The 23,955-nt window shown below is 38.4% G+C and overlaps 1 protein-coding gene across 5 annotated transcripts in view; it reads left to right on the top strand.

Annotated features, from left to right (window-relative positions):
* Positions 1–3,650: 3,650 nt before the first annotated feature.
* The window catches only part of CPEB4 (cytoplasmic polyadenylation element binding protein 4), an 80,289-nt gene continuing 59,984 nt past the window's right edge, over positions 3,651–23,955 (top strand). For 3 of the 5 annotated variants that reach the window (XM_069102349.1, XM_069102351.1, XM_069102348.1), the window contains exon 1: positions 3,651–5,647. In XM_069102349.1, coding sequence (XP_068958450.1) covers positions 4,517–5,647 — 1,131 coding nt within the window. In that variant the 5' untranslated portion in view covers positions 3,651–4,516. The remainder of the gene's footprint in view (positions 5,648–23,955) is intronic. The other 2 variants (XM_069102352.1, XM_069102350.1) reach the window with 2 other exon arrangements.

The raw sequence follows: 23,955 nt of genomic DNA, 5'->3' as shown, positions 1-23,955 counted from the left end.
AGCAGCCAACAAAAGGAAAAAATGTAACCTAGTAACTAGGTGCTGGAAAACAATGGCCCTTCTTAAATAAACATGTATACTTTAAAATACTAAAACAGGATGTATACCAGAGGAATAGCTTAATAAAATACACTATCTGTACTTGGTTTCAAAATGCCTGTCTCTTGTTCATTAATTACCTACTATATTGTGCTATGGCTTAAAATTTCCCAATAACCTTGGAATGGATGATGCCTGACAAGTAACTCAACCCTTCTAGCACCTTTCTTTCCCATCTCAAAAACTAATAAGTGACTCTTGTATTTGGAAAAATGTTGGACTGGAAGAATTGATAATGTGTTTCTAGTTGCTTTGAAATAAGAATGACCTTGGGCAAGTCACTTAACCCTATTTGCCTCAGTTTTCTCATCTGAAAAATGAGCTGGAAAAGGAAATGGCAAATCACTCCAATATGTCTGCCAAGAAAATTCCAAATGGGGTCACAAAGAGTTGGACACAATTGAAATGACTCAACCACAGCAATATTTACTTGTGATTTTGGACTTATAGGTAGATTTCAAGGGGGGGGGGAATGTGAACTTGGATAGAAGAAAAATTTACATTTTTGTTTTCATTAACTCTTGTTTCTTCCGTAATTCTATCTATTTTGTTTTTTAAAATATCATTCTACAAAGGGATACTTAGACTTCATTAGACTGTGAAAGAGGTCCACAATACAAAAAAAAGTTTAAGGACTCTTGCTTTAAAATATGCTTTACAGATGCATCAGAACACTTATTAGCATTTCCAGAGAAGGACACTGGCTAGTACTACTCTCTAGGGGGGGCTGGACTGAATACCTGCCCAGACCTGTCTTCTGCCTAATGCATTCCAGTTAAGACTCACCAAGAACATTAAATCCTATAATTCTGCAACAGAATTTACAAAAGAATCTGCCTGACCTATCAACTCCAAAGCAATGTTCTGATTTGACTGTTTTTACATATAATCAGTTTCATATAAACCAAGATGACTTGTGGTTTTGGGGTACATTCTAAATTAGCATAATGTACCCTAGTGCCTGATGGGAGTGACGAACTAAGGAACATTTAAGGTGATCTGACAGACCCTGAAAAACTGGGATGTGGTTCTTTGGCAAAGAATACTCCACTCCTGCTAAGGTTAAGTTAGAAGGTCACCATGGCTTATTGACTGTATATGCGCTCACTGACCATGATCCCCCATTTTCTGGGCAGGAAGTATTCCAGAAGGTGAGGATAGGGTATTCTTTAACAAGACACTCATGGCTTTTCTTGTTGTCATTTTCAACGTCTTGGGTACCTCAGTCAGGTAGGATGTAGAATCGTACGTTAATAAGATGGAACTTGAGAAATTTAAGAGAGTGGAAAAAAGTCTGGATCCAACACTATGGGAGTGATGGGGTGGCAAGCAGAAGTTAGGCCTCCTGTTGAGTTAAGTTGATTGAATTTGTAGTTGACTTAATACATATCTACCATTTTAAAAATAACTGTTTCACATAACGCCTTAGGGGGTTGTGTTTTCATTTCTGGTAGTATCTGGTAGTATTCAGCCGCCTCTACCCAATCAACCCCAGACGTGTCCGAATTAGTCTTAGATTATAGTTTTAAAACAATAGGAGCCCTGGAACAAGGTAGAGCCACCAGACCTGGACTCTAGAGCAAGGTTTGCTGCTGACGAGTTGTGAAGCCTTGGGCAGGTCACTTCGGTCTCCGGCCTTCAGCCCCCTCCCACACACAAGGAGGGATCCGGACCGAACGATCCCCTCTAAGGTCCATCGCACCCCTAAACCCTTGCACTCTTACATCGGCTTCAGGGCTAGGCGGGTATCCGACCAAAGCCGGGGGGAGGGCGTCAGCAGGACAAGGGTTCAAATTCCGAATCTGCAAGCCCGTGCCTCCGCGCACAGGTGGACGATGCAGAGCCCCTTTCCGCGTCAGATCTCACCCCCCACCCACCCAGGTGACCTTTCACACCCCCGTTATCCCTAGTGCTGTATCACCCTATAACGCGACGCTGTGAACGCCGGGCGAAAGGTGCCGCACGCCGCTGCGGAGCAGCACGAAGGCGCCAGGCTCCTGCCTCTGCGCCTGGGCTGGGCCCCTTGCCTGGGCTGGGCCTGTTTCTGGATCTGGCCCCAGGCTTGGGTCTGACAAGGCCTTGGGGCACCCTCGGTGACCGCGGGCAGATCTCTTAAGGTTTTCGGGGGGGGGGGGCGCTTCCAGCCTAAATCTGCGATCCTATGGCCTTGGAGTGAGTAGTCATTCAACACCGGGCTCCCAGACATCCCAGGACCCTTAATAAACCGGGACAAGGCGCGGTCCGGGCCCTGGCATGGATCCCTGCGACTCGGATCCAAGAGGCAGCCCACCCTCTAACACTGCCGTGCAAGGCCTCCAAGCTCTTTGGGCCAAGGAGGCGGGGCCTGTAGCGCAAGGTGCCCGCCCGGCCTCGAGGTCAACCGCAGTCAAGGAGGCCACCCGCCCAGCCAGGCCCTGCCTTGTTACCGGCCCATAGCCGAGGCCGGGAGCCACAGCTCTCGGCACAGCTGGGGAGCAGCTCTGACCTTTCCAGCTGCGCAGGCAGGGCCGTCAGGGCAGGCACCTCCTCGCCTTCCAGAGCCCTCCGGGGCGGAGCCGGGGCTGGCGCACGTGACGCTGGGGGCGCCACCTTGACTATGGGCAACGCCGCTCCCCGGCTTTGCGCAGGTCTCTGGTTCAGTCCCTTCACACTCCGCCTTCCTGTCTCAGGTGACGGAAGGGTCTAGGTCTCTCCCACTCGACTCACTCTTCTTTAGTCGCCTTCCATCCAGGGAGAGGAATTAGCAATGAATTACTTTGCCCTCACCTAAGATGGCGACGGCTCGAGTTTGCTGGGAGGATGGGGGAGGGGAAGCCAGGAAAAATGACCTTAATGGGCGGGTTCCAGTTTTTTCTGGGGCGTCACCGGTTTCTTTTCGACCTTCCTGGGCGGGGCCCAAATGGGGACGGGGGTGTGGTCACCACGGAAGCCGTTCGCAGATTGGTCTTCTGGTGGGGGGGCGGGGTTCTCGAGGCGCCCCGCCCCTCCCTCCCCGAACCGGAAGTGTCTCTCGGTCTTTCCAGCTGGTTGTCATTTCACTCGGCTCGGTCCTGAGGAGGAGTCGGCGGCGGCTGTGGGGAGACCGGGCACCGGGAGGCGGTGGCGGTGGAGAGTCTCCGCAGAGGCGGAGGAGGAGGAAGAAGAGAAGCCGAAGAGGAAGGAGGAGGCCGCGGCAAAGACGGCGCTGACTGCGGGGCCCAGGGCGCGTGAGGAGAAAACCTGTAAATAACCCTTTCCCTTTCTCGGGGGGCAGACAAGAAAGGCAGGGGGACGCTTCTCCGTTAGGATAATCGCCGTGTCGGCTTCTGGTTTGTCGTTCGTTTGTTTGTTTGTTTTCCTCCTGCGGAGAATCGAACCGAGAAACCGAACAAACCGCCCCCGGGTCCCATGAGGGAGAAGAAGCCCCGGAGCCGCCGAGAGGGGACGAGGCAGACACCGCGGCGGCAGGGGCAGGACCAGGACCTCCGCTCCGGGTCGCCCCCGCGCCCCCCGCACGCCCCGGCCGGCGCCCGCTGAGGCCCCCGCGCCGTGTTGCCCCCTCCCCGCCGCGGTGACTCGCCTTCCTCCTCTTTGAAGCTCTGCCCCCCTAGAGAGAAGCGGGTGTTTCCAGCCCGTTTCATGGGGGAGAGGAGGCGGGGGGGAGCCGAGCAGCCGGAAAACCCGCAAGCACTGCACCCGGAGCAGGGACAAAAACAGCCCGAGGAGCCAGCGCTGCGCCCGCAGCCGCCGGAGGAGCCCGGCCGGGCCCCGGGACCGCAGCAGCCTTCCTGCAGCCCTCCCAGCCCTGTTCAATGCTGATTTCCTCGCCCGAAATTCTGTTCCCCGGGACCAGGAATCCGCCCCACTTCTCCCTTTCTCTCCACATAACATAATATCTTTATACATAAATATATAATATATAATGTCCTTAAATTATTCCTGATTTAGAGAATTTTTTTGAGCTGCCAAGAAAAGCCGTCTTCTCCCCTAATCCTTAAAAGATTTCATATGTGGGTGAGTCAAAACTGCTGAGGAAGAACATATGATTGTTAAATTATAGATATATTTTTTACTCTGCGCAATGCTTATTCTTCTACATCCGTAAATGCTTAAGAAGCTCTGTTTTTGTCATTCATGTGCATTTTCCTTTGGAAAAAGAAACCACCTATTTTACTAACCAAAGACTTGATTTTTTTCCCTTCCTACCCTCTCCCTTAGAAATAAACACGATTTGACTGATGTCCATATCTTGAGAGATTTTTTAGGTTTTCAGATACCAGAATTCCAAATCAGAAATATTTAGGGTGGGGACAAGCTGGGATCACTGAGCTATAATAAGACATTTCTAAAACACTCATTTTGGGTTGGAGGAAAGGAGACAGACTTAAGCACTAGGTTGTCATTTTTGTTGTAAGAATTCAGATCATAAAAATAATAAATGGGGGATTACGGGTTTGGAGTGCTGGTGCAAAACAATACTGGGAATAAATCAGCTTTTCCAGTCAGATTTCATCCACATCTGCAGCCTCCACACCATCATCAAAATGCAACCCCCAGCCCTGCTGCTTTTATAAATAATAACACAGCTGCCAATGGCAGTAATGCTGGGTCAGCTTGGCTCTTTCCTGCTCCAGCTGCCCATAACATTCAGGATGAGATTCTGGGGTCAGAAAAATCTAAAACTCAGCAACAGCAACAGGAACAGCAAGATTCTCTAGAAAAGCAGCAGCTTTCCCCCAGTCAAGGTCAGGAAGCAGGGATACTGCCTGAACCCGAGAAAGCTAAATCTGAAGAAAATCAAGGAGATAGCTCTTCAGAAAATGGCAGTGGGAAGGAAAAAATAAGAATAGAATCACCAGTGTTGACAGGATTTGACTACCAAGAGGCTACAGGGTTAGGTACGTCAACTCAGCCCTTAACATCCAGTGCATCCTCTCTTACTGGTTTCAGTAACTGGTCAGCAGCTATTGCTCCTTCTTCCTCTACAATAATCAATGAAGATGCAAGTTTTTTTCACCAGGGAGGTGTCCCTGCTGCTTCAGCTAATAATGGTGCTCTGCTGTTTCAAAATTTTCCGCATCACGTCAGTCCTGGCTTTGGTGGCAGCTTTTCCCCTCAGATAGGACCCCTCTCTCAGCACCACCCTCATCATCCTCATTTTCAACATCATCACAATCAGCATCAGCAGCAGAGGAGGTCTCCTGCTAGCCCTCACCCACCTCCATTCACACACAGAAATGCTGCTTTTAATCAGCTGCCCCATTTGGCTAATAATCTAAACAAGCCACCCTCTCCGTGGAGCAGCTACCAAAGTCCTTCACCTACACCGTCTTCTTCTTGGAGCCCCGGTGGTGGTGGATATGGTGGCTGGGGAGGCTCCCAAGGCCGAGATCACCGAAGAGGACTCAATGGAGGAATAACACCTCTCAACTCCATTTCACCCCTGAAGAAAAATTTTGCAAGCAATCATATTCAGCTACAGAAATATGCTCGGCCCAGCTCAGCTTTTGCTCCCAAATCTTGGATGGAAGATAGTTTGAACAGAGCTGACAACATTTTTCCTTTTCCGGTGAGATTCTCCCCCATTAATAAATTAAAATTAGAAAAAAAATATATAACTTTTAACCAAGAGGTCGTTAATATTTAATGTATGTTCTCATCAGATCTTTTAATTTTAGTTTCGTAATCAGTTATGTAAATTTTTGTAGAGGCAGGGAAATATTATTTCAAAACAAAAATTCAACTAATTCATTGATATTTTATAATTGTAATCAGTCTTTTCTGATTATATTCCTGAAGATAATCTTTTGAAATTGGCATGAATATCAGGTAGCTTTCAGCAATCATATTGGTGAATTATAATACCTTCCTGAATTGAATTAAGAATGATTGATTTTTTCCTATGTATTAGGTAATAATAAGTAGAATCAATGTTAATTCTATGTGTGTGTATATATATATGTATATATATTTCTTTCATTTTAAAGCTAATTAGCATTCTCTGAACATGCAGTAAATAATCCAATCCAATTGCATGTTTTACTGTAGTGTTAAATAAGAATAAATTGAAAGTGATTTTTGTATCAGTTTTCTTACTATTTTAAATATAAAATCTCTGAAGCATTTTATTTGAACTAGTCTAAATTGACAAATTCAGTGACAATAAATAAACAAAAAAAAAACCTGTGTTGCAAAATCCATTTGCTACCTTGGGCTAGCAAGGACTCAGAGTAGGAAATAATCTCAATGTTTTCTTTAGCTGTGTTTAGTTCTGTATACTTTGAAACAGTTGAAAGCAGAATGACTATTCTGTAATGACTTTTAGCTCATTTACTTATGTTTTGCTAGCATTATTAGATTGTAGAAAAAGAAGCCACTACTAAAAATAGACCTGGTCTAAGTAATATCACTTGTTGGCTTGCTCAGTGCCAGTGTAGCCCTGCGCTGTCAGGAGTGCAGGTTGTTTGACATTTTGAATTAATGAGCAGTAGATGTAGTTTGTGGAAGTTTAAAGCTATTTCATAAAAGAAGTATTGGCTTAGATCACGTGAATAAGAAAGTCAACTCAATAGCAGATGTAGAAACAACTATGTATCTGTGGTTGGTGTGGGTGTGTGTGTGTGTGTGTGTGTGTGTGTGTGTGTGTGTGTGTGTGTAGTCTTTCAGGATCTTTCAGCAAGGATAAAAACAGATTGCAAAATAATTGCAGTTTCTAGATCCAGTGTCAGCATAAGTTGGATGACCTATTTTAATAAGTAATTTAGGGGTAAGAGATCATTAGATAAAAGGAGCCCTATGTTTCTTGGTGTCAGTAATCATCTACTCATTGTACCCTAAGATGAAAACTCTTTCATAAGGACCAGTTTTAATGGAATACCTGGTCTGAAATGATTACCTTAAATTCTATTTCATTTTGTTTCATTATAGGCCTAACTATCTTAGCTGTCCTTGTCAGGAAGCTTCTGTTAGTAGAGTTTAAGAAGGATGTTTGATACTTGAACTGTACATTAATCATAGAATTTTAACAGTAAAAATATATAAGACATTGCAGTGGGTGTGAAGGTTATTGGAGTGGGAAAGCTTTTAATGCCTGACTGTTGAATCTTTTAAAGGGAACAAGTATTACAAAAGGTAATTTTCTGAACTATTATTTTATTAAAATTTCTAAAAATATAAGGTGATACTTTACATTTTAACTGCACTAAGGTTTAGGTCATAGTTTAATTAGGTCATTAATTCCTTATCAATGTTTTCATATTGCTGCTGTATTATGATAGTCAACTTGTTTGGCCTTGTGGTATGTTTTCTATATCCAGGTGTTTTGGCATTGGTAAAAATGTTTGAGGAAAAAGACAATTTGAGAAAAGAAGTAAACCAAATGATATATTCCAGCGATTTTTGCTTATTTGCATATATGGTTAATGAAATGTTTGAAATTTGTAATTTCAATGACCTCTTTCTAAGTGGATTTAAAAAAAAAGATCACTGTAAGATAGAGATCTAGAATTCAAGACCATTGTTGAATTTTAATGCCAAAAAGAGCTGATATAAACTGATTGCTCTGTTAGAATCAATTATGTTTTATTCTGGAAGGAGAAAAATGCAGGGCTGGTTGTGTACATTTCAGCTATTACAAGTTGAGAAAGAGCACTGCTAAATTTCACATCTCTTTTTTACAGGGTGAGAGGTTTAAAAGAAAACGATTAAAAAAAAAACCCTTTGACTTTAAATTCTTAATGGTTTTAAAAATTGCAAGTCATTTGAGCTGGCTATAAATTCAAAATTCAATGGATGCAATTTTTGTCGGGGGGTGGGAATTACATTTTTATGTTTGAATTGGTTGTGCCATATATGTCTCAAAATTTTGACAATGAAATTGCTCCTGCTTGCAGAGATTAGGGTTGGGTTTTTTTTTTTTTGTTTGTTTGTTTGATTGGTTGATTTTTTATGTTGATCACACTGGTGGTTATGTGAATAGAGGCCTTACATGTCAGAGCTGTTGTGGAGATAGACATGGCAAGATTTGGGAACTTACTGGATAAATGTCTTGTAGGAGAGTAAGTAAGGATAGTACCTTGGGTAGTAAGGATAATACCAAAGTTATGAGCCAGGAGTTGGGAAGAATGGTGAGTCAGGAAGAATCAGATATAACTGAATGATTGAACAATTTAAGACTGAAGCACAGGGGAGAGTCTAAATATTTAAATGTGTAAATAATACAGAGTTACCGATGGAAAACCTAGAAAGTTGATGAATCTCCAAGAGAAATAGGGTAGAGAGTGAAGAGGTCCCAATATTGGGTAAACCTACAGAGGATGTGATGTAGAAGTAGAGGCAACTGTGTAGACAGCTTTTAATAGGACTTTGCCTTAGAAAGAGAGATCTCTCCCCCCTTAGGAGAGAATTAGGATGATAACTTGAGTTGGAGATAGGGTCTTTTTTTTTTTTTTTAAGAAATAGGGAAGTTTGGGCATGTTTGGAGGAGAGATTAAAGATTAGAGAAGGGAAGATTTAAGGGACTATTTGAGACTGGAAGTAATGGTATCAAAGTACACGCAGAGAGTAAGTTGTATTTAGCAAAGATAGGGCCTATCTTATCAGAGATTAGAGGAAAGGAGAAAAGCCTGGAAATGATGTCTAGGAGTTTTGAGTAGAAGAGAAGTGATGAACATTGTACTCAGAGCCATGGTCCCGATTTTCTTTTTAAACTGTGCAAGATCCTCACTTGACAAGGCATGGAGTGACATGGGAAGCTTGAAAAGAAGTTTGGAATAGTTTCTGTGGGGAGTGAGATAGGGAATGAATTAGGGAGGAATCAAAAGATTGCCTTGCTGCAGGAAAGCCCCACTTGAAATGAATTTGTAATGTGTTTAGTCAGCATGACTGAGTGACTTCCTCCAGTTGTGTTCAAGCATAGGAATAGAATAGGTAGATGGGAGTAATCCAGGGCTGGTCTTTGGCAAGGACAAGTGATAATAGCAGAGAAGATAAAGGATTTGAGAGTACTGGACAATGTAGAGTCCAGTTGGTTAATTTTAGGATCAGAATTGGAAAGGAAGGAAAGTGAAGTCAAAGTGGACTTGATAGGATGGAGATACTGGATATCTCAAAGAGAGTAAATAGGTTTAGTAGGGATATAGCATAAGGAGAGATGGAATGATAGGTAGAAGATTATTGTCAGATTGAGTAATGTCAAAGTTTTTGATTAAGAAAATAGAACATTTGTGTGTAATGGTGAAAGCCATGGTGAGACCATCCCTGTGTGTAGCTTAGGTGGATTGAAAGATTACGTTTTGGGATTTGAGGAGATTTAGGAACTGGTAGCTTAGAGTATTTGAAGGATCATCAACATGAATGTCAGAAGGCTATATAGTAGAAGAGAAGACGATGATCCAGATATTGCATTTGAGAAGAGAGAGAAAACAACCTGTGTGTTTGGTACACAACATCTACCATGATCCACATAAGGTGAAATATTTTAATAGAGTGAACTTTAAAGGAAGTGAGGTTGACTGAGAGGTGGTGGAAAGGGGGCAGTATGGGGCACTGGTATTTATTTGGGTAGAAGAGGAATGTGAGGGAAGATATAGTCAGTAATGGAGGATACCCAGGGATGCAGTGTTGCTCGGTCTCAATGCAAGCAAATAGATGAAGAATTATGATAGATATTGGGCAGCTAGATGGGACAGATAGAATGCTTGGGCTGAAGTCAGGAAGACCTAAGTTCAAATGTGGCTACTTATTAGCTATGTGAGTCTGTGCAAATCATTTAGCTTTTATCTGACTCAGTTTCCTTAACTGAGGATAACAATAGAACATACCTTCCAGGGTTGTTGTGAGCATCAAATGAGATAACATTTGTAAAACATTTAGCATGTATACTTAATAAATTCTTATTCCCTTACCTTACCTTCATTATGGGGTGGCTAGGTGGCACAGTAGATAGAGAGCCAAGCCTGGAGTCAGGAAGATTCATCTTCTTGAGTTCAAATCTGGCCCCAGGCACTTTTTATCTGTGTCACCTGGGCAAGTCACTTAACCCTGTTTGCCTCAGTTTCCTCATCTATAAAATGAGCTGGAGAAGGAGATGACAAACCACTCCAGTGTCTTTGCTAAGAAAACCCTAATACAGATATTGGACATAACTGAAACAATCGAACAACAAACCTTCGTTATGGAACAGGAATTCCGTAGGGCAAAGTAGAAAGGGGGACCAGCACTGGAGCGGGACATGAGTACATGGTACATGGTACATATGAAGAGTGAAAAGGGGCGGTTGACAATGCTTTATTTCTAGATAGCCTATGATTAAGTAACACAAGGATAAGGAAAATAACAGGTGGTGGGAATTTGCTAGTCATAGAAGTAGTATTTGGTGACAGATGAATTATTATACTTACACTCATCACGGGGTAATTATTGCTATGGGACAGTCTTGGTTAAGGTCTGCTTCTTTTTGCTGGGTGGGTGTTGGGCAGTTAGTGCTGCAGAAGCAGAGAAGGTACCAGGTCAAATAGAGCCTCGGTGGTATTGCTGCTTTCACAGGCTCAGTTGAAATGCTGCAACCACAAATTCAGAGTCTTTCTTCTAATCACCACTTAAGTCTTTATTTTAGACACACTGACTTTAACAGGAAATATGTTTCAGAGTATATAAGAAATGGGCAGCTACGCATGTAATTCAGTTTAATATTATGAAATTTCTCATTTACTATAGGAAGCATTTCAAACAATAATGGAGTATTTAAAAGTAATATCACTTTATGAAATAGATGCATTATAATGGTGGCATTGTGAGGAATATCGTGGTATTTAATGCTAAGGGGAAAACTGCAGAATTCATGTTAATACTACTCAATGCTTATTTTAGACTTGGAATTAAGCATGTGGAATTTGACAACTATGTAGTATAGTAGATAGAGCACTCAACTTGAAGTCAAGAAGTCCTGGATTCAGATTCAGCCTCAGGCATTTATTAGCTGTGTGTCCCTGGGCAAGTCAGTTAACCTCTCTGTGCCTCAGTTTCTTCATCTGTAAAATGGAAGATAATACACCTACCTCCCAGAGAATCAAATGATATGATATTTATAAAGTGCTTTGCAAAGCTTAAAATTCTATAGAAATGCTATCATTACTATTTTGTTCCAGCATTTGTGGATATTCATTTTTATATTGCTACTGAAAATGCAAATTTAATTAATTTGGCTAATTCCTTTATAAATGTGTAACTGCTCCAATGGGTTAGGGAAGAGTAATATGTTTGTATATATATTACCACATAGTAGGAGGGTGGAGAGCGGTAGCACTCCAAAAGAATGAATAATCCCAAAGTATAGCTGTTTGACTTTGGGAATGAATATTTAGGGAATTGTTGACATTATAGATTTATTTTTTGAAGTATCTTTTATTTTGATCAAGGGTATTCTAATAGATCTCATTTTAACATGGATACAATTTAACAAATATTTGTTAAGCATCTATTATATGTAAGGATTGGAGATAAAAGACAAAAAAGAAAATTACCCTACCTTCAAGGAGTTTACTTTTTAGCCATTAAAATTGCATCCCTCAGATATAACCACCTAAAGTGAAATCCTTATTTTGAATACATCATATCTGACATTGGGGAAAGCCCAACAGTTACATGCTGGTTGTCAGGGGGAAGTCAGCCACCTAGGAATAAATTTGCTATAGATAAAAATTGACTGTAGATTAATTGTTGTAAGTAGAAAGATGACAGAATACATTTAGTTCCTGTCTTTCGTGCATTATTTATTAATAACATAAACTAAAAATAAACTTTTGTGCCATTTTCTGGAATTTTACTGTAGAGAATATTCTTGTTTTATATAGTTTGACTATACCAGATATCAAAGATCCCTATTATTCTTTGAAATAGTCACTTTAGTGACATTTCTATGGCTGGCAGTTAATTGCCATATATATGACATCACAAATTTATAAATTTCCAAGAAATTTATAATTGTTTAGTTTATAATGTAATTATGGACAAATTTTTCTAATACTTTGGGCAGTGTCTCTGTATTTTACACATTTTAAAATTTGAATATTGAGATCTTTATGAGTAGGCAACTTTTTTGAAAAAAGGCTTCCTATTAGGGAAAAATAATTTAATGTTACAACAAATCATTAGTTAGATACTTTAGCAAGAGTTTGGGGAAAATGTGGAGAAAACTGATAAAGAGGTCCTACTCAGCAGATAAGATGTTTTTATTTGTAGTAACTATACTAATGAAATCTAAACTATGGTAAAAATGTATAATGCTGGGGTGGGGGTGAGGGGATTTTCTAATATTTTTGTTCTCCTTAGCAAAACCACAGAGGATGAACAAGACATCTGCTGCAACATCTTTCAAGAAAAACTCATCTATTAAATACTTGTTAATGTAGTTGTTACTAGTAACCGCTAGGAAGATGTTACTTTGTTTATTAATTAAGCTTTCAAAAAAATTCCTTGTTGATGCTCACAATGAGGTATTTTAAGTGCTCTAAATTATTAATGCATGATTATACTGAATTTAAATATCCAAAAATTACTTTGTCTAGTTCTTCACCTGTTTCACCATAATAAAAACAAGACTTTAAGTATAGTAAAACCACATAATAGAGTTTCACAGTCTACCTGCAGGTAAAGTCATCTACCTTTTGTAGATAGCAATATAGTACCGTTGGAAAAAAATTTAGTTCTCAGTTTTAGAAGCTATTTTTCACCTTAGAACAGTATGTTTGTAGAAGGCTTCTAATAATACGTGATTTTTTTTGGGGAGGGGGAATGTTATTTTATCATTTGTAAACTAAGAGAATATCAAGTTGTCTTTTTTGTATTGATTATCTAATGTCTTATGGAATTAAAAAACCCAATTTTAAGTTTTTTAATGTTGAAAAATGGTAAGAAAAACAGTGTTGTAAGGTAGTGGTAAGAAAGGTAAATTGTTTTTTTTCTGCTAGCTTTTTCCAATAACTAGTAGGAAAAGGTAGTTTTATTTACGACAGTGCCCAATATTAGAATAATAATATCTGAAATGAAGTTCATTAACATATTTAGAATCTTCCCATAAATATTAATTTAAGTAATAATGATGGTTGTTTTATTACTGATATTTCATTTCTCGAAAACTTCATTTTTAGTAAGATGAGTTTTAGCCTTATGTTAATCAAACTCTCATACTCAGGCAGGTAACCAGTTTTATGTTGTTGTTCAGTCATTTTCAAATGTAGGACGCTTCATGACCCATTTGAGGTTTTCTTGTCAAAGATACTGGAGTGATTTGCTATTTCCTTCTCCGACTCATTTTACAGAGGAGGAAACTGAGGCAAATAGGGTTAAGTGTCTTGCTCAGAGTTACACAGCTAGTGTCTTGAGGCAGATTTGAACTCAGGAAGATGAGTCTTCCTGATTCCAAATCTCATGCTCTTGTGCCACCTAGCTGCACAGCCACTTTTATAGTTGTAAAATGTTTGTCATCCTTTGTCAGTTTTTAAGTTTTTAGTTGACAAGTTAGTCATTTTATCTTAAGGTATTTTGTGATGCTTACTATTATTTATGATTTTATTTTAAGCCATATTGGTGATGTAGCTGTAAATTAAACAGTTATGAACTTTCATGTGGACTTTATATAATTTCACTTTAGAAAGAAATATAGTCTTTAGAAATTTAAGATCATTGGTTTTAGAACTAGATAAAACTGTTGTTCAGATGTTTCCAACTCTTCATGACCCTATTTGGGGTTTTCTTGGCAAAGATACTGGAGTGGTTTGCCATTTCCTTCTCCAGTTCATTTTACAGATGAGGAAACAGGTGAACAGGGTTTAAGTGACCTGCTCAGGGTCACATAGCTAGTAAATGCCTGAAATTAGATTTGAACTCAAGTCCCGCCAACTCCAGGCCCAGCACTCTACCCACTGTGCCACCTAGGGCCTTAGACACCATCTAGTCCAACTTCCTCATTTCACAGAGAAGGAAACTTTAGAACTTAATCACAAAAACTTATTCTGAAGAACTAAACTTTACTGGTTCCAAATATAACCAAATTGAAGCATCCTAAGAAAATTATTTTCCTGTATAGTCTTAACCTTTCTCTTTTTTGCAGGGGCAATGAAATAATGGGAGGGCAGGGCGAGAGTGTAATCAGATCTGTGATTTCATTGGTGTGGGGAATTCATGATGAGGAAAATATCTCTATTAATTCATATCAGCAATTGAGTTGCCTGAAGCACTCAGAGGTTTTTACTTGCCAGTTGTTGTAAGGCCAGAATGGTACAGGGCATACTTGAATTCTTGACTCACAGATAAGCTGGAGTAATTAATTCATCGCTACTGAACTTGTTCTAAATGATCCTTTTCCTTCTCTCCATCCTTCATTCCCAATCTTCCCTTGCTAAAAATCACAAAAGAAGCCTAATATTGGTTCATTTTCTTTTAGACAGTGAGTTAAACATCAACTCCAAATATATAGAGACCACCATAAAATCTGAATGCATTTTAAAATAGCAATCTGGGTCATAGAAACTTCTCTAACTCTCAAAAGCAAGTGTTTAAAACAACTACTTTACACACAAAAAAATTTGACGTTGAAAAGTTTGCAGTAGATGAGAAGGTAAATTATCTTCTGGCTGGCAGAATTGAAATACATACTGATTGAGAGAAAAATCAAAGTTGTCTTTAATAAGTAGCATCTGTTATACTCATGACCACAGTTACTAAAGTTTTAAGTGTTTAGGAGTTTAAACATTATACTACTACTTTATGAAAAACTCTATGCTACATAAAGCAGAGATACTCACTATTGCCTAGTCTTGACTTGACTCCTTTTTTTAACTTTGTGTAGTGCCTTAGACATGTTTTCCCATTGCTAACATGGCTTCCAAAAGCCCAAAGTCACTTTAATACCACCATGAGATATTCAAATAATGCTACTTTAATGCAAGAAAATTATAGGTACAAATATGAAAGCTTGTTACTGCTTTACACGGGAAATATATGGATTTCTGTAATCAGCATGTCACATACTTAGGGTGAGGCATTTACAAGAGGGAATTAAATGTAGTTTAATAATCTGAACCTTTTGTGCAAAGCAGCGTGCTAAGCAGTGGAGACACAAAAAGGTAGGACGGTCTTTGCTCTCAAGGAACTCATATTCTAATGACAGGAGATGAGACATTGGACGGTTTCAGTTGCAAGCCAGATGGAAAGATCCCATAGACTTTATATGTAAGTCTAACTTAAGTATTTTTTTCCAAGTTCACTGATTTTCAGTATCATTTTTCTCAAACCAAAATAGGCTGTAATAGTTATTGAAGCCGAATTTATCTTTTCATAAATTTAAAAATATTCTATTGGTTTTATCCTAATTTAATCTTTAATGTCATCTATATATTGTTTTCATTCTTATGACCTACAAACTATTTCGTGAAGGATATGCCAATGTGAAATTACCTTTTGTGAGCATTTATGTGCTGTTTTATAGTCATATAGTGAAATAACGAGCAGTGTAGAATTACCAATGATCTTATTGATTTGTAAGTTCCTACCGGTGACACATCCATGCTTGCCCATCCTGGGGAGCTCTTATCCATGTTTTTGCATAAATTTAACACAGGAAATATCCTTCCAGTAGGATGGAGACTTTCTGGTTCCCTTTTGACCTACAGTGGAACACTGTCCATCTGTCATCTCTCTTAGCAAATGACCAACCCATCTTTTTTTTTTTTCATTTTATAATTCCTGGGTGTCATCTTTTATTCCTGTTCTTTGGAATTCCTCATTGTTTATGTGTTTTGGTCTACTTATGTACTACAGGAACCTCTCCATCACCCTTTGTGTGATACTAAATTTTAATTTTTCACAGGTAGTTTTATGCCTCCTTGTGGCAATACTTAGTAGACTGTTAGTAATAGAAAGATGGACCTTTGCCTTCATGCAAAGTTTGCAGTCAAGGAAAAGAGCTTTTAATTTTCCTGAAAGCCAATCAATCCATTATCATCCTCCTTTTCAACTTTGGGCCCATTCCATTGTCCATCTGCGCTAGGTCCTAGAATATATACTGATGAACAAGTTCTAGAGGGTCTTCACTTCTGGCAAAAACTAGTTTACGTCCTCTTGGTTTTCTTGTATGGATGGCCATGTTTAGTGTTAGTAGCAAAGTGAGACAGTCCTGATGCCTCTACAATGCTGGAAAACTAATTTTCCATCTGTTGATTTTTTTTCTTCTTCTTGTACTTCAAGTTGTAAAGATAGAGGAAAACTGATAGCGAAAGACAGGAAGCTTCTGTATTGCATCTGCTCATTGTATCCGATCAACTATAAAATGACGCCATTGTCTGTAGTGTGTAACACTGCAATGCTGCTTTTTCTTGTCTTTGTCATTCTCTTCAGCATTGTTCTGTGCTTATCACCTGGAAATAAGGGGAAAAAAATCAGAGATATTGAGATAAAGTGATGGATAATTGCCTGAAGATTCTGTAAGGTCAAAAAAACAAAACAAATAAACTTCGTTGCTCACTGCTTAGATTTTGGAACTGGTGAAAGTTTTCCTTCAGAGCATCTAAGCTCTAAATCTGAAGGCTAATTTTTAGGAAGGAAAACTGTTAACTGTATTGCATGTTTATGTTTTTTTGATGGAGTTATATTTTCAGATATTACAATTCAACTTCATTATCCATAACATGGGATATATAGGAAAAGGTATAAGATAGTTGAACTAAACAAATGATTAAAGTATGTTTTTGGATTTATTTCATTTTTTTTCCCCGTAACAACCTTTTCCTGGAGTATGTTAACAAGTAGGGAAGTAGATTTGAGTTTCAAGTATCACTCTCTATCCTAGGATGGGGGTGGGAGAGGAGGAAGCAAATATTTATTAAAAGCCTACTATGTAAGATTTTTACAACTATTATCTCATTTAATCTCATAACTGTGAGGCAGGTGTTTTTATCCCCTACCCCCTGGCCCCCTTTTTTTTTTCACAACTGAAGAAACAGAGGTTAAATGACTTGTCCAAGACCACATAGCTAGTAAGTATCTGAGACCTGATTTGAATTCAGGGCTTCTTTATTTCAGGCCCAGAGTTCTATCTGCTGTACCACCCAGCTAGGAAAGGGAGAAACCAGAGGATGTTAAAAATCCATTTAACAATTTATTAAGTAGACAATTCGAAGGAGAGCTGGAGACAAGATAATGCAGAAACTACATAATGGGTGTCCCATTGCCCAAAGTCAGCATGTTCAAAGCAGAACTGATGACTTTTCCGGCCCAAACCTGTTCCTTATCCAAACTTTCATGTATCTGTTAAAAACATCTTCATCATTCTGGTAATCCAGGTTTGTAACCTTGGGGTCATCCTTGACTCTTCCTTCTCTTTCGCTCTCCCCCCCCCCACCCACAGCCAATCCATTGCCAAGTCTTATGTATTCTACTTCTGCTAAATCTTTTTCATTCATCTCCTCTCCACTCTCAGGACCACCACCTTAGTTTAGGCTTTGATTCTGCCTGGACTGTTATAATAACTGTAACAGTCCAAAATGTTTTCCATGCTTCTAGTTTTTCCTCTCTCCAATCAGTCTTTCATATAGCTACTAAAATGATTTTCCTAAAGCACTATGTCACTACCCTAAACAAAAAATTCTCAGTGTCCCTCATAACCTTTAGGGTAAAATACAAAGTCACTATTCTGGCATTTAGAGCCTTCTACAATCTGGATCCAGTCATATTACTACCATTCATCCAAGTGATGGTTCAGCCAAACTGGATTACTAGCTGGTTCTTGAAACTTGACATTTCCATCTCCTACCTTTGTGCATTTGCAGAAGCCATCCCTCAACCTGGAATGCACTCATCTCTGGTTTTGAGAACCTTTATCTTCTTTCAAAGTCCACTATAGAGAAGCTTCTTCTTTGAAATCTTTCCTGACCTTCCCACTCCCCCAAACCCAATTATTACTATTCCTCTCTTCTCAAATTGTCTTGTATTTACTTATATACATGGCATGCACTTGGAACGTAGAGATAGTTTTACTTTTGTCTTTTTATTTTCAGTCTCTTGCATATGATAGGTACTTAATAAATGTTGAACTGAACTGTGACACTACCCTTGAATGGTAATTTTCTCTAGCTAGATAAGCATTAGGTGAGAAGTACTCATCCCCTTGTGAATTTTTGGTGATCACAATGAGTGTGAGTTACTTAGTGAAGTTAAAAGAGGAGGCAATATACCATTTCTTAGTGCCTAAACCACTAGACTTAGCAATTAGAAAACCTAATTTCCAATCTTAACTTTGTCCCCAGCTAGCTGATTGACTGTGGACAAGTTCATTTCATCTCTCTGGTCTGCAGTATCACATTTGTAAAATGAACTAGATTGTCTCTAATATTGACTTTATAATTCCATGATTCTAAAAATTAAATCCATTTAAGTACAAAGGTTATAGAAATCTTGGCTATCACTGTGTAAGAGCTATGTAATGAAACAGTAAATGAAAGATAAGAAAGCAAAGGCTGTTCAGTAAATCCAAGATAACTTTATCATTTTTTGCCTAAAGTTGACCATTAGTTTTCCTAAACCGAGTATTAGTGTTAGCAGTATTAACATTCTGATTTACATATATAACCAAATCTGTGACCAGAATAGAACCAAGGGATTACAAATACAATAGCTCTTTCTTTTGATATGGTGGTGTTTTGTTGTACTTTACTTGGACTCTTTTGTGTATAGAATACCGCATATTATATCAGTTGCTATGAAGAGATGTTTAGTAATAACAGAAGCAGCAAACCTGTTAGGTTACAGAGATAAGTTACAAAAATATTCAGTTAATGTATGATAGAAAGTGAAATAGGCAAAGAAATAAAAATTTCTTTAGATAAGATTTGGAAAACGAATGATGCCTTTTTAAATACTCTTAATGATCAGGGGTAAATTCTGTGTATCTAGCATTAGACTGGTGATTCCCAAGTATGTCTGAGACAAATATAAGCTAATTTCTAGAATTTAGGCAGCCCACATAACATGACATATTGAAGAGAAGTGGCATAGTGTTTAAAGGAAGGAAGAAAATGAAATGCTCCTTTCCTCTTTTTTAATATCTTCCTGTCTTCTCCCATATGTCTTCTATTTTCTCTTATGTTGTCCTGCTTAACATGACTTTTCATATTGGGTTTCCCCTTCTTGTGTAGGCAGTTTGTATTGTGAACCTTGGCTGTCATGGGGCATATACTTCAGCTTTTTAGGTTATTGAGTGAAGCAGGCAACAGTGGATTAAGACTAGAAGAAATATTTTTTTTCTCATTTCATTTTCTTTTAAAAAATTCAGTAAGCAATTGAGTACCTACTTTGTACAAAACATTGTTCATTTCCTCTCTTATCACATCATTTAAAAATAACCCTTCAAATAACTATATTAAGTATAGCTGAATGAAAACAGTAGGGCAGTAGTTTTAGACAGAGCAGCAGTAGCTTTATTAATCTGTACCATAGTTATTTTCTTCTATTTAATGTTAGGTAGCAATGAATCTAGATATGTACACCTCAGTCACATTCTTGTGATTTATATGTCATAGTTATAATGATCAAGCTATTAAATCTTATAAGTACAAGAAACTAGAATTCTCTCTCTCTCTCTCTTTTTTTAAAGCAGTAGGGATTAAGTAACTTGCTCAAGGTTACATGGCCAGGTATTTCTGGGTGTGATGCTAAGTATCTGAGCCCGGATTTGATCCCCAGGTCATCTCGACACTGGAGCCCGTGCTCTTACTTGCTGAGCCACCTGGCTGCCCCTAAGCAATTGGGGTTAGGTAACTTGCTCAAGGTTACATGGCCAGGTGTTTCTGGGTGGGTGCTAAGTGTCTGAGCCCGGATTCGATCCCCAGGTCATCTCGACACTGGAGCTGGTGCTCTTACTTGCCGTGCTACCTGGCTGCCCCCGAAACTAGAATTCTTAAGGAAATGATAATGTGATCACTTAATTAGGAGATAAGAGTTACAAAGATTCTTAGAAATTTTCTTCTCCAAACTCCCATTTTGCAGATGACAAAACTTAAGTTGAGAGAATGATCCAAATGAATCCAGGGTTACACAGATAGTTGCAGAATCAAAGTATTTTGGTTTGACCAGAGATTAGAATTTATATCTCCTGAATCTCATTTACATTTCTGCAGTCTTATCTTTAAGTGAATAATTGAATTTCATTTGGGGTCAGTTACAAAAGTGAGAGGTATATGGTTTTTTAGTTAGCTTATTTTTTTCAAGTTCTGATTAGAGAGTAATTTGTCATAGCTTAATTATTTACAAGCAAAACTGCCCTAAGATAATTTCCTCCCATTTACATTGTACATATCTAGTGTTTATATGATTGTTTTCATACCGTCTCCCATATTAGAATATGAACTCCTTGAGAGCAGAGACTTTCTTTTTCTTTCTTTTTTTCTCTAGCCTGGCAGAAAATATACTTAATTCATGCTTCTTGATAATGATGTTGTTCAAAGGAATGACTTGTAAATATCATGTATCCTAGATAGTCACTATGTATGTATACATGGATAGAAAGACAGAAATCACTTCACTTGTGTTTCCCCAGGCTTATCTATTGGCCCCTTTTAGCTAACCCTAAAATTATCAAATTACTAAAACTTGGACACCAAAAAATAAAAGTTTACATTGAAAAGATGCATTATTGAATAACCAGATACACTTTTTGTCCCAACTGTTCTTTAGTTCTATTGTTTATATTTTTCAAAGCATTTTGTTGTTTCATAATTTATATATATATACATATATCATACATATATATGCACTATTATGTTAAGTGAGGGAGCTTGGTGAAAGAGAGGAGGAATTCTTATGCTACTAAAAATTCAAAGGAAAAATGAATTACATTATAAAGAAATTACAGTCATTTTAATACAGTAAAAAATGTTAAAATTTGAAAGCTAGTGAACATAGTTTTAGATTTTTCAAGGTTTTGATTTTGTCATTCCTCTTCTGTTAGAAAATTTACCATCTCTACTCTTACACCGATTATTTACTCCTCCCTTACAATCTTACTACATTGTAGAAATAGCTTTCACAAAAATCACCAGTCTAATCACTAAACCTCATGGTCTTTTCTCAGGCCTCATAGTTTTTAACCTTTCTGTAAGCATTTGACCTTGACATTGTTGATCTTTTCAAAACTCTCAAGCTACTCGACTCATTCTGTTTGTTTTCTCTGGGTTTTTCCTCTTGTTCCATACTTTTGTTTTCTGCCAATCTCATCTACTCACACCTATCCCTTCCAGTGTTACCTCCATGCATATGACTGCCAAATCTACATCTTTAACTTCATAGGTACACCTCAGTTCTCAGCTGTTTCCCTGATGACTAACGTGGACGTCCCACAAGTACCTAAACATCATCTCCTCTCCACTTCTTCCCACAAATAGCAAACAGAAACAAAGACACTCGTTCTTCCTTGTGAACTTTAATATGCCCATTAATGGTGCCCTCCTTGTAGTCACTCACTCATAATTGTCTTTAACTTTTCCCTTTTCTTTGACCCTGTTTCTAACTATTCAAAAGTCATTTCTACCACTGCCTTTTTTTTTTCATCTGAGCTTTTCTATTAACAGTGCTAATTCAGCTTTTTGCTCTGATCATTACAGTATTTTACCATCTGGTGTCCTCACTTCAAATCTTATCCCCCAATTCAATCCATTCTAAGTACTTCTAACATTAATCTCCTAAATTAGTACAGTATTGATTATACATCACATCTCTGCTTAATTTTTAATGATTAATTAGCTACCAAATAAAGTTCAAACATTTTGTCTGTCCCTCTGTGATCTGCCCCTAAATGCAGATTTACCTCACCTTTATTTGTCTTCATACAAATGAAAAAAACGTTCCCAAAATGCACTCTTTGCTTTCAAACTTGCATGCTTTCTCTGATGCCTGGGCTGTTTTCCCTAACTATTTCTCTGAGCTCCACCTATCTAATGCCTACTCTTTATTCCTTTATTGTCATTTACTGGGCAAATTACCCTCTCTCAGGCTCAGTTTTCTCATCTTTGAAATGGAGATAATACATCCAGTATATAAATCACAGAGTTGTGACGTTCAAAGGAGATAATATAGGTAACATTTTAGGCAAGCTTTAAAGTGTTCCATGTCTGCTATTGTTATTCATTCAAAGTCCAAACCATGAACCTTACCTGATGTACCCCAGTAGAAAGCATTCTCTTCCACCTCTGAACTTCCAGAATCTTTTTCATGTATATTCTATTATTCAATCCATATCAAAGATCACTAATTATTTACCCTGTGCAGATCACAATGGTAGGTATATGGGAAGATACAAAATTTTTAAAAGATTTGGTCCCTCTTAATTATTAGAGTACATGTTTTATCACTTCAAGCTTGCCAGATACATGAAAGCAAGGACTGTATGGCTTTCCTTTGTATCCCTCACAGGACTGTGCATAGGTTAGGTGTTTAATAAATATTTATTTAATTAATATAGATCTTTACATGAGTTTTAAACTTGGGAAATTTGCTAGTGAGTTATTTGGAGCTGGTTTCTCATCTTGTCATGAAACAAAATGGAAACATCTGTATAACTTCATAAATTGCTACTTTTCACAAGGTATCTCAAAAGTTCTCATTGTCAAAATTCCTTTCGTCATTCTAAGAAAGGAGTGGTCTAAGTTCAACATTTCACATTTATTTATTTTAGTAGTTTTGGCCAAAGGAATAGTGATATATAAAAAAGCAAAAAAAAAAACGTACAGACAAGAATTGGGTAGAGGACATATGAAAGAAGAAAAATGCAAGAATCAAAATATACTTGAATCTGTTCCTAGACTTGTTTGTCCCACACTGGATGTTGAAATTTCAAAGGACATGGGGCAGTATTCAGAAAAGATTATGCTACTCTATCTGTGTTTTTCCCCAACAATCTATAAAAATTTAAAGGTAGCTTAAAAGCTATCACATTCTGTGGTACAGTGAATCAAAGATTATTCCAGATTTACCACTTTTTATTAACCCTCTTTTTCTAATTGCATGATTGAAATCTTTACCTCAGAAAAATTGATGAAAATGTTATTCGAAAGAAAGGAAACTAAAAGCATTCTTTGCTATATACCCTGACAATAGCCCTTTCTCATCTGGGTCACATCCTCCCACCCATCTAGACATGAAGAGAATCAATCTATCAGTAAGCATTTATTATGAGCTTACTATGTGCCAGGCTGGATACAAAGACTAAAAAGAAACAATCCTTCATGAAGTTTACATGCTATTGTGAGAGCATGTACATAGAGAATTAATGAAAAATAAATACAAGGTAGTTTTAGGAAGGGATAAGTACAGCCAACTGAGGGGATCCGGAGAGATTTCATGAAGGAGACAGTCTTAAACTGAATCTTGAGCTAAGAGGTTCTGTGAGGTAGTGGTGTAGGGAAGGGCATTCCAGACACAGGGTGTTACACAGCACAAAGACACCCATGTGGGTAACGGATGGAGAGCTGTTCGCAAAGAGTAGCATTGAGGCCAGCTGGACTAGACTTTAAGAATATGGGAAGGGGAATCTTTAATAAAAAAGATGAAAAAGTAAGTTAGGGCCAGGCTATAAATGAAATCCAAAAAAGTTTGCATTTGATCTTCAACAATTTTGTGCCAGTGGAATTTATTGAGTAGGGGAGGGAAATGGTCAGACCTGGGTTTAAGGAAAATTACATCAGTGGTTATGTGGACAAAAGACTGGAGACTAATCTGGGGGAAAAAGATTTATGTTCATACTGCAGCGAACTTCATCATTCTTCTGAACTCTTTATTTACTGAGAAAAAATTAGAACTTGAAAGAAGGTATGTTAAATTCAATATCTT

Source organism: Petaurus breviceps, unplaced genomic scaffold (assembly GCF_028583685.1).
Source record: "Petaurus breviceps papuanus isolate PSGF00001 unplaced genomic scaffold, PetGlider_PUasm1.0 551, whole genome shotgun sequence".
Lineage (NCBI taxonomy): Eukaryota > Metazoa > Chordata > Mammalia > Diprotodontia > Petauridae > Petaurus > Petaurus breviceps.
This window is presented reverse-complemented; position numbering and strand designations above follow the sequence as displayed.